General features: G+C 39.7%; 1 protein-coding gene across 3 annotated transcripts in view; it reads right to left on the minus strand.

Moving 5' to 3' along the window:
- The window catches only part of LOC111140979 (SEC24 homolog A, COPII coat complex component), a 64,607-nt gene that overhangs the window by 18,397 nt on the left and 34,152 nt on the right, over positions 1-12,058 (minus strand). For all 3 annotated transcript variants that reach the window (XM_022493265.1, XM_022493266.1, XM_022493268.1), the window contains 4 exons: positions 11,088-11,200; positions 8,698-8,816; positions 2,707-2,762; positions 1,409-1,615 (listed from right to left, as the gene is read on the minus strand). In XM_022493265.1, the coding sequence (XP_022348973.1) occupies positions 1,409-1,615; positions 2,707-2,762; positions 8,698-8,816; positions 11,088-11,200 (495 nt within the window). The remainder of the gene's footprint in view (positions 1-1,408; positions 1,616-2,706; positions 2,763-8,697; positions 8,817-11,087; positions 11,201-12,058) is intronic.

Genomic DNA, 12,058 nt, shown 5'->3' on the forward strand with positions numbered 1-12,058 from the left:
CACATACACACACACCAAGATGTTAACAATTATCCTTGGGCATGCTAAAAATACTTTCTTTTCAGTTCTTCGTTTTCTCAGCGAAAAACATGTACCACTTAAGGATTTTCTATTTTCTACTTTTAAAAAGAAATACATCTATTATGCTAATTTCAATAATCTATTAAATGCTTAGAATGCTGGAAAGTGTTCTAAACAATTCATGTGTAATATCTATGTAGACCTTTGGACTATTATAAGAAGCAAGTACTATAATTATTTTTACTTTATAAATAAACATAAGGAGGGGCGCCTGGGTGGCTCAGTGGATAAAGCCTCTGCCTTCAGCTCAGGTCATGATCCCAGTGTCCTGGGATCAAGCCCCGTATCGGGCTCTCTGCTCAGCGGGGAGCCTGCTTCCTCCTCTCTCTCTGCCTTCCTCTCTGCCTACCTGTGATCTCTGTCAAATAAATAAAATCTTTTAAAATAAATAAATAAACAAACAAACAAACATAAGGAAACAGAAGGGCAAAGAAATTAATTCTTCAAGCTCGTACATCTAAAAAGCAGTTGAGGGACGCCTGGGTGGCTCAGTCGGTTAAGCATCTGCTTTGGTTCAGGTCATGATCCCAAGGTCCTGGGATCAAGCCCCACATCGGGCTCCCTGCACAGCAGAGAGCCTGTTTCTCCTTCTGCCTGCTGCTCCCCCTGCTTGTGCTCTCTATTACAAATAAATAAAATCTTTAAAAAAATAGTAGTAGGGGCGCCTGGGTGGCTCAGTTGGTTGGGTGACTGCCTTCGGCTCGGGTCATGATCCTGGAGTCCTAGGATCGAGTCCCACATCGGACTCCCTGCTCAGTGGGGAGTCTGCTTCTCCCGCTGATCTCTCTCCTCTCATGCTCTCGCTCTCTCTCTCTCTCAAATAAATAAATAAATCATTTTAAAAAATAGTAGTAAAAATGATAAAACAAAAAGCAGAATTTAGACAGACTGACCCTAGGACTGACACCATCATCATTATAGTATACAGCAACTCTCATCATCTTTTGAACAATACACACCTCAAACCAAGTTTATATACACAAAGTGCTCAAAAGCAATCCATGGCAGTCAATAAGGCAGACTACTTTTTAGCACTCACCCACATTCTACTTTGTTCCTAAAAGGTATATTCTTTAGACTGCCAGACTTTCTTATTAAAGGCAGGCTGCACGGCTAGCGGCCTACTAAAGATCCAAAAATTAAGGTAAGAGTGAATCAGGTGGTAAGTGTAACAAAATAGAAATTTCGACATAAAAGAGAAATGCTTTGTCTCTTTCCTTATACTCCCTCCTCTCCACAACTGAAAAATAAATGAACAGGCTTTGTGGTCAAGGGACAGAGCAGAGTCCCAGAATATATGGTAACATACATTTGATGACTTTCTAACCTTAGCAGATGACCTTTGGTTGGGCTCCTCCCGTGGTCTCAGGGCTCCCACTCCAAGAGTAGGAAGTTGTGTTTGAAAGACAGACATTCGACCACCAGTTGGGGACATCAGCTTAAAGGCAGCCTGAAGTGCAGGACCCAAGGCACTCTGGGTTTCCAGGGTCTTGGTGAACATTTGTGGCAAAGTTTTCAGTAAATCTTGAACAAGCTTGTAAAATAAAGCAAGAAAACTCAAAGATGTTAACAATTAAAAACTTCTTCCACAAAAGTCAATAACTAATACAGTAGACAAGACACTGAGTCATGATGATGGTCAGAGAATCTACAGACAGTACAGTAAACAATGAAGTTGGCCAAATGACAAGAAAGCCATTTTAAGTCAACATTAGAAATTGGCAAGCAAGACAAATCAAAATTGGGGCCTTACAGTTCTTGCACATGCAGTAGTCCAGCAAGACTATAAGTCCAAAATGTATCCAAAAGAACCATCACAGTTTAGATTTGATTTCTTTTAATGCCATCAAACACGGCCTTCTCAATCACCTCTACACACTTTATTCTTTTCAGTTCCAAAGCGATTTAACTCTTCCCTATTGAAAAGTCTAAGATAGCCAGTAAATTTTCCAACTAGTAATACCACTACAAAAGAAAAACAAAATGAAAAACTACTACCTATTCAGGTTAGGTTGTACAAATAAAGAGAGTTAAAGGGAAAAAAAGTACTTCACACTATGGTGAAGTCACTGTTGCCAACAGCTGAGACCATAGACTTGCTAGTTAAAATGTTACCCCTACGGCATATATGCATGTACAGGGTAGACAACATCCCCCCTTCAGACACATTCTGTTCACCTCTCACTGTATTATGTCATGGCAATTTCCAGGCAGGGAATAAGTTTCTTCTGAACTGACCCCAATGACACTCTGTGAATCAGAAAAGCAAAGGGCACTGAAAGCAGCCTAGCTAAAGTGCTTCTATGTAGTGACCAGAAGCTTATCTGAGCAACCCTCCCCATTTCCCAAATGGTGGCAAGGCAGGTTTCCTTCAGGTTTTCCTTTACAAAATAGGCTTATCTTCTACCCTATTACGAAGTATCTTGCTACGTTAGACTTAAGAGCCATCAGTTCAAGGGTAAACTCAAGATCTGTTCATCTGATGAATTTTAACTAACAGCAAATATAAAATGTTATACATCTTAGAAATGCCTCAGAAAGAAAAAAAACTACTTAAAGTTCATTTTGAAAATACATTCCTTCAATATTTCAAAAAAATGTGTCAGATAAGAAAATGTAACTTACCTCTTTACTTTCATTTAAATTTACTAATAAGTTCTCTGGCATAGGTATAAAAACATCTGAAAAAATAAATAAATATTTCTTTCAAACAAAACTTAATTGTTAAAGATGTTCCAAACATTTAATACTGATATAATTAACCACCCCCAGGGATGCCTGGGTGGCTCAGTCCGTTAAGCATCTGCCTTTGTCTCAGGTCACAATCCTAGGGTCCTGGGATAGAGTCTGGTGTCTGGCTCCTTGCTCAGCAGGGAGCCTGCTTCTCCCTCTGTCTGCTGCTCCCCCTGCTTGTGCTCTCTCTCTGACAAATAAAATCTTAAAAAAAAAAATTAACCACCCTCATAATTTAAAGAAAAGTGACCTCCTCTATTATATAAGCACTGTCTACCTATATTCAAAAAGCCACCAAAGGAGCATTGATTTAGGTATTTATTATAACTTATGTTACCATATAAAAGGTAAACAGGCTCCTAATTAGAAAATATTGATCTGTAAACACTCAGTACAGGTTTGCACAAGTGCTCTGCTTCTTAAGTTAAAGACAAGAGTTTAGAATCCTACTTTACATTCTTATTAGCCCATGAAACTAGCAGTCTTGGCATTAAAAAAAAAATGTTGACTAAGATGACACACAAGAATGCTAGGTCTTTACAAAGAAGTAATGGAACCCAACAACAGCTCTGTCATTCAAAAAGCACATACTGTCTCATAAAGAAGGTCCCAACTACAGCCAATACTTATGAGACTATAAAATCAGGTAAATCAGATGGTATGCTAATTGACCACTTCAGATGAGCTCCTCAGGATTCAAATTCATTCTTTTTTTTTTTTTTAAGATTTTTTTTTTTTTTTTTAAATTTGACAGACAGATCACAAGTAGGCAGAGAGGCAGGCAGAGAGAAAGAGGAGGAGGAGGCAGGCTCCCTGCTGAGCAGAGAGCCCGATGCGGGACTCGATCCGAGGACCCTGAGATCATGACCTGAGCTGAAGGCAGAGGCTTTAACCACTGAGCCACCCAGGTGCCCCTCAAATTCATTCTTACTTAGGAATTAAATTCTCTTCCTGTAAAAGGAAGCAAACTGTGGGTGGTGGTGAAGGATTATAAGAAGTCTTACTCTCGACATATTGGTACTATTTGCTTTTTTTTTTTTAAAGGCTCATTATAATGTTCATAAAAAATAATACTAAAATACTATTTGTAACATTAAATATTTATTTTAGCTACCACACAAAAATTCTACAGTCGGGGCACCTGGGTGGCTCAGTTGGTCAAGCATCTGCCTTTGGCTTGGGTTATGATCTCTGGGTCCTGGGACTGAGCTCCGCATCAGGCTTCCTGCTCAGCAGGGAGTCTGCTTCTATCTCTCTCCTTCTCTCCCTTTCCCCCTCCGCATCTCTCTTTCTCTCAAATAAGTTAGAAAAATCTTTTGAAAAAATTCTCATTGACAGTTGACTATTTAGATTTTTTTCTTTAAAGAACATTTTGAGGCGCCTAGAAGCACAGTCAGGCCATCCAAGTTTGATTCTTGTTTTCTGCTCACGTCGTGATCTCAAGCTCCATGTTGGGTTCCACGCTTCACATGTAGGCTGCCTAAGGCTCTCTCCCTCTGCCAGTCCCCCGACATGCTCTCTAGCTCTCTCTCAAATAAATCAATCGTAAAAATTTTAAAAAATGTTTAATAAGTTTAATTGAGATATAATTCCTGTATCATAGAATTCACCCTTATAGAAGATAACAATTCAGTGATGTTTTTATATATTCACAGAATTGCAAATCATCACCACTAATTCCAGATCTTTCTCATTATCCCAAAAGGAAACACCATGTGAACTCTTCATGTCCCTGCCAATTCCCAGAGAGCTAGGAAGCCACCAGTCTGTCTGTGGATGTGCCTATCCTGGACATTTCATATTTTTAAAAATATTTATTTATTTTAAAGAGAGAATGCATGATAGGGGTGAGTGGCAGAGGGAGAGGCAGAGAATCCCAAGCAGACTCCATGCCCAGCATGATCCAAGACGAAACCAATAGTCCAACGCCTAACTCTTGATTTCAGTTCAGAATATGGTCCCAGGGTCATGATCTCGGGGTTGTGAGATCAAGCCCTACGTCAGACTCTGCACCCACGGGGCAGTCTGCTTGGAATTCTCTCTCCTTCTGCTCCTCCCTCACGTCCCATCCCCCACACCACAAGTGCGAGCGCGCGCACACACGCACGCGCGCACACACACGCTTTCTAAAACAGATAAAATTTTAAAATAAAAAGAGTCACACACAAAAGAGTCACAGTATGAGGTACTTTATGACTGGCTTCTGACATTCAGCATAATGTTTTCAAGGTTCACTATGTTGCAGCACCTATCAGTACTTTATTCTTTTTTACTGACAAATAGTATTTCATGGTATGGATATACTTTTTATTTATCCATTCATCAAATAAGGGGCATTAGGGTTGTTTCTACTTTTTGGCTATGTTGCTATGAACATCCACCTGCACATTTTCCTACTTTCCTTGAGTATATATATATATATATATATATATATATATATATTGACTAGAATTGCTCGGTCATATGATAACTCTATGTTTATAAACTTTTGGAGCAAGTGGTAGACTGTTCCATATGGCTGCAGTATTTTCCATTCCAACCAGCAGTGTCTGAGAGTTCCACTTTCTCCACGTTCTTGCAAATACTTTACTTGTTACTATCTTTTTTTTAATCCCTGCTATATGACATCCAGCAAGTGACACTCCATCCATCAGCTTATGTATAAAATTGAGAGACTGGACCTTATCAGTGAATTCACAATTTGGCCCATCATCAGAATCACCTATTCAGTGATTTTATTTCATGCAAAATAATTATCTGGTTAGGGAATGAATGAATAACCGGGCTGGTTTGTTGTGAGATTAAAAACAACCAAGACAGGGGTGCCTGGGTGGCTCAGTGGGTTAAAGCCTCTGCCTTCTGCTCAGGTCATGATCCCAGGGTCTTGGGATCGAGCCCCGCATCGGCAGAGAGGCAGACAGAGAGAGAGGGAAGAAGCAGGCTCCCTGCTGAGCAGAGAGCCCGATGTGGGGCTCGATCCCAGGACCCTGGAATCATGACCTGAGCCAAAGGAAGTTCAAATGACTGACCCACCCCAGGTGCCCCTAGATATAAATTCCTGATCAGATATATGATTTGCAATATTTTCTCATTCTGTGGGTTGCCTTTTTACATTCTTGACTATGAAACACAAAAGTTCTTAATTTGGGGGGTACCTGGGTGGTTCACTTGGCTAAACGGCCAACTCTTGATTTACGTACATGTCATGATCTCAGGGTTGGGAACCTGAGCCCCACATAGGGCTTCTGTCCCTGTCCTCTGACCCTCCCCCTTTTTGTGTACTTGCTCTCTAAATAAATAAATAAATCTTTTTAAAAATTAATTTTTAATTTTGAAGAAGCCAAATTATCTATTTTCCTTTTTCTTTTTTTTCTCTAAGATTTTATTTATTTATTTGACAGAGATCTCAAGTAGGCAGAGAGGCAGGCAGAGAGAGAGAGAGGAGGAAGCAGGCTCCCCGCCGAGCAGAAAGTCTGATGTGGGACTCGATCCCAGGACCCTAAGATCATGACCTGAGCCGAAGACAGAGGCCCAACCCACTGAGCCACCCAGGCACCCCTTCCTTTTTCTTTTTATCTAAAGTAATCTCTACACCCAACATGGGGCTCAAATTCATGACCTGAGATCAAGTGTCAGATGCTCTACCAACTGAGCCAGCCATTTTTTATTTTGTTGTTTGTACTTCTGGTGTCATATCTAAGAAATCACACCCTAATCCAAGGTCACAAAGATTTACTTCTGTTTTCTACTATCAGTTTTAATCTCACACTCTAGTCTATGATCCATTTTGAGTTATTAATTTTTCTTAACTGCGGTAAAAGTATACATAATACAGAAAATTTATCACCTTAGCCATTTATTTTTTTAGTTTGTTTGTTTAAGTAAGCTCTATGCCCAATGTGGGGCCTGAGCCCCACAGGCCTCCCCCACCTTCTTTTTAAGATTTTTCCAAAAACACGTATTTATTTATTAGAGAGAGAGAGAGAAAGAGCAAGCAAGCATGGGCAGGGGGAGGCAGAGAGAGAAGCAGACTCCCTGCTTAGCAGGGGGCCCATTGTGGGGCTCCATCCCAAGACCCCAGGACCAGAACCTGAGCCGAAGACAGACACTCAACCAAATGATCCACCCAGGCTCCCCTTCCTCCTCTTTAATATGATTTAAGGTAAAGGTCCAACTTCATTCTTTTGCATGTTTACTTTTCCCAGACCCATTTGTTGAAAAGACTGTCTTCTCCCCACTGAATAATCTTGGTATGCCTGTCAAAAATCAATTCAGGGGGCGCCTGGGTGGCTCAGTGGGTTGAAGCCTCTGCCTTCGGCTCTGGTCATGGTCCCAGGGTCCTGGGATCGAGCCCCGCATCGGGCTCTCTCCTCAGTGGGGAGCCTGCTTCCTCCTTTCTCTCTCTCTGCCTGCCTCTCTGCCTACTTGTGATCTCTGTCTGTCAAATAAATGAATAAAATATTAAAAAAAAATCTTAAAAAAAAATCAAGGGCGCCTGGGTGGCTCAGTGGTTAAAGCCTCTGCCTTCGGCTCGGGTCATGATCTCAGGGTCCTGGGATCGAGTCCCGCATCGGGCTCTCTGCTCGGCGGGGAGCCTGCCTCCTCCTCCTGTCTCTCTCTGCCTGCCTCTCTGCCTACTTGTGATCTGTCAAATAAATAAAAAAAAAAAAAAAAAAAAAAAAAAATCAATTCAGGATAGGGACTCTTGGGTGGCTCAGTTGGTTAAGTGTCCAACTCTTGCTTTCAACTTAGGTCTTGATCTCAGGTCATGGGATCGAGCCCCATGTCGGGCCTGCACTGGGCGTGGAGACTGCTTGGGATTCTCTCTCTCCCTCTCTCTCTCTCCCTCTGTCCTCCCCCCGCCCCTGGACTTGTGCCCACATGCTCCCTCCCTCCCTTTCTCAATAAAAATAAATAAATAAATCAGGGTTGCCTGGGAGGCTCAGTCGGTAAAAGACCCTTCAACTCAGGTCAGGGTCATGATCCTGTGATCCTTGGATCAAGCCCCACATCAGACTCTGCTCATTAGGAAACCTGCTTTTCCCTCTCCCTCCTGCTGTACCTACTTGTACTCCCTCTGTCAAATAAATAAGTAAATTCTTTAAAGATTTTTTTTTTTTTTTTGACAGAGAGAGAGATCACAAGTAGGCAGAGAGGCAAGCAGAGAGATGGGGGGAAGCAGGCTCCCTGCTCAGCAGAGAGCCCAATTCAGGTCTTGATCCCATGACCCCAAGATCATGACCCAAGTCCAAGGCAGAGGCTCAACCCACTGAGCCACCCAGGCACCCCATAAATAAGTAAATTCTTTAAAAAAAAACCAATTCAGGGGCACCTGAGTGGCTTAGTGGGTTAAAGCTTCTGCCTTCGGCTCAGGCATGATCCCAGGGTCCTGGGATCGAGCCCCGCATCAGGCTCTCTACTCAGCATGGAGCCTGCTTCCTCCTCTCTCTCTGCCCGTCTTTCTGCCTACTTGTGATCTCTGTCAAATAAATAAATAAAATCTTAAAAAAAAAAAAATCAGTTCAGCATATATGTGAGGGTTTATTCCTGGAATAAACCTATTCTGTCCCATTACTTTTATATGTCTCTCTTCAAATACTTTTTGAATGAATAAGAAGGGAAAAAAACTTATGTTTAATTTGTTTGAACATTAACTTGTTTTTGTTGCCTCAAAATTCACTTTACCTCTGTTACTGTTTTCTCTTCTATAAAATGAGGGATTGGACTAAAGGACTCTTACAATTCCAATAAGCTTATGACTTTATACTCAAGCTCTTAGTCATATCATATACACCATACACACATACATAATGTCAAATATTCATGATATATTTATAAAACTGAAAATTCCTAAGGCGTTTCAATAATTTTAAGTATATATACCTTCAATATCTGAAACGATTAGCATCTGAGGTTGAGAGAGACCTTCTTGAAGACTGTAGAAGTGGATTGTACTATCAAATGTAATGAAGCCAATTTTTGTCCTGGTGTTCCCAGGAAGCCTACAACAAACAAATTCAAAAGAGTATTGCATCAAGTTTTTCCATATACATACATATATAAATATATCTGTGAAGAGTTAACATATAACATATATCATACAAAATACTTTTGTATTATGGAAATTGTCCCAAAATAAATGATTAATCCACCCAATGTTTAACTAGTATGAAAACAGAACCTACTCAAAGTGAAAACATTACATGTAAGTCAAACAATCAATAAAACCCTGCAATAATACAGCAATCCAAAACTCACTATACCTACATAAAGTTACATAAATTACAAAGGAAATGGTACATAAAAAAAATACTTGAATGTATATATAAACCTTTTCATGTTCTTATAGTGAACTTTGTAGATGATTTTAATTTAACAAAAAGTTTTAATTTAACAAAAAATTATCATTTAGCAACTGTAAAATATAACATATCCATGTGTCTGTGTATATAATATATATATGTATGTGTGTATATGCTAGGCATGGAGCCCACCAAAGGGCTTGAACTTCAGACCTTGAGATCAACACCTGAGCTGAGATCAAGAGTTTGACGCTTAACCAATGATCCACCCATGCACCCCTAAAATACAATATAAATTAACGTATTGCATATCTTTTAAAAAATTTACCCAAATCTCTTATATTGTGCACCTTAAGAGCACCAAGAGTATCTGTCTTAAAGAACTTAAATATGTGGACCTTCAGTTTCTTAAGGAGAGAGACAAACTAGTTTTCACTCTTGTTGATTAAAAATACAGGGGCACCTGGGTGGCTCAGTGGGTTAAGCCTCTGCCTTCCGCTCAGGTCATGATCCCAGGGTCCTGGGATCGAGCCCCACATTGGGCTCTCCGCTCAGCAGGGAGCCTGCTTCCTCCTCTCTCTCTGCCTGCCTCTCTGACTACTTGTGACCTCTCTCTCTGTCAAATAAATAAAAAATATCTTAAAAAAAAAAAAATACAAATACTGGGTGCCTGGGTGGCTCAGTGAGTTAAGCGTCTGCCTTTAGCTCCCGTAGTGATTCCAGGGTCCTGGAACCAAGCCCTGCAGTGAGAAGGGAGCCTGCTCTGCCTTCCCCTCCCCCTGCTCATGGTCTCTCTTTCTCAAATAAATAAGTAAAATCTTAAAAAAATAAATTAAAATTTAGGGGCACTTGGGTGGCTCAGTGGGTTAAGCCTCTGCCTTCACCTAGGTCATGATCTCAGGGTCCTGGGATCGAGCCCCGCATCAGCAGCGGGGAGTCTGCTTCCCCCTCTCTCTCTGCCTGCCTCTCTGGCCTACTTGTGATCTCTCTCTCTCTCTCTCTCTGCCAAATAAATAAAATCTTTTTAAAATAAATAAATTAATTAAAATTAAGATAAAAAAGAAACACAAATGCTGGCAAGAATAAGGAGGCTCCTTTTACCCAGGTGAGGGACTTAGTCCATTTCTGATAAGATATGATCTTGCACATTCTTCTATACCACGTAAGAGCACTATATTTCACAATAGTGAAAAGTCATACTAGCTTTTATAGGTTACAATAAGTATCTAAGAACCATTTATAGTACAGATACTTTAAGAGACTTAACAGATATGACAACTAAATGCAACATGTATACACTGTTTGGATTCTTATTTCAACAAACCTACAATAAGGGCATTTATGACATAACCAAAAATTGAACTAGGTATTAAATCATATTACGGAATTACTGTTAATTTTGTTTGCTGTAATACTTGTATCTTAGGGTTAAAAAATAATTGCAATTATTTATAGGTAAGAAGATATGCTGGCTGAGATTTGAGTGAAAATACTCATGTAGAAAAAGTGTTGGTGTATGGGAGGGATTAGATGAAACAAGAACAAATGAACATAAAAATGTTGAAGTTGAGGGATGGTACCTGGAAGTTCACTACATTCTATTTACTAGTTGTTTGAAAGTTTTCCATAATGAAAAGTTAAAATAAATTTATGTTTCTCAGGGGGCCTGGGTGGCTCAGTGGGTTGAGCCTCTGCCTTCAGCTCAGGTCATGATCTCAGGGTCCTGGGATAGAGCCCCGCATTGGGCTCTCTGCTCAGGGAGGAGCCTGCTCCCCCCCCCCCCGGTCAAATAAATAAATAATATCTTAAAAAAACAATTTATGTTTCTCAGAGAGAATGAGGTCTGAAATTAACAAACCAATTTAAATGGACATTTAGAACATAATTATATATAGCATTTTTTGTATTTTGAAACTATTAATTCATTTTGCAAACAGTAGTTTCAAATTTAAGCTGAATTAGGATACTTACAAATCCAGATTGTCCAACAAACTCTGGCAAACTGAATTCAAGTATCCAGTTTCAACTGCATTGTGAGATACATCAAATACAAAAAGGTACACTGGAGGTTGAGGTGGTCGTAACTGAAGAAAAGAAAGATCTCATTAAAGACCTTTAATAGGATTAAATCTAAACTTACCATCTGTAGGTTAAATGGAGACACTAATAAACAATAATGGATTAAGAAAATAACATAGAAATAACAGGAGTTCTAAAAATAGACAAACTATATTATACTGTTTTCAGATGTGGAGTTAGAAAAAGAAAAATGAAGATGTGATTGCCCTAAGTCAGAAGAGTTTTTCTTTAGGGACAAGGAGAGAAAATATAGTCAGAGGGCTTCTGGGAGTACGGCAATGTTCAATTTCTGACCTGCATGGTACTAATAACACAGGTGTTTACAGTTACTTGGTAACCTACACATTTGTTTTATAAACTTTTCCATGTATACACTATATTTCACAATTTAGGGAAATTAAAACTGTGTAAGTGACAAAACAAGTTAGCCTGAGCTGGTTTCTTAACCAACGCATTTTAGTCAAGATCCATAAAAATGTACAACTATATTTTAAAATTCTAAACTCAAAGATTTGTTCTCAAGTCAATAAAAAAGCATCAAATAACCACAATGAGAACTGGGCATGTAGTATACTAACTTTTTTTTTAGAGTGTACTAACTTTTGTATTTTTTTGCAGACCACTTGCCAGATTCATAGCATCTGTCACCTAAAGATAAATGGAGAAGGTGCAAAACATCTTGCAATAGGCGAATTTACAAATTTAAAGGAAGTCGGTTTTCCAAACCCTGGGAGATAAAAGACACCTCAGGCAACCAATACAAAAGAACAGATGCATCTTCTGATTTTTTGGTTTTAATTCAACAAAGAGACAGCTATACTAGGGAAAACTATTACCAACCACTTAAGTGTCACAAGACTTTC

The sequence above is a fragment of the Enhydra lutris genome, unplaced genomic scaffold (genome assembly GCF_002288905.1).
Source record: "Enhydra lutris kenyoni isolate GAN:26980312 unplaced genomic scaffold, ASM228890v2 scaffoldscaffold5, whole genome shotgun sequence".
Lineage (NCBI taxonomy): Eukaryota > Metazoa > Chordata > Mammalia > Carnivora > Mustelidae > Enhydra > Enhydra lutris.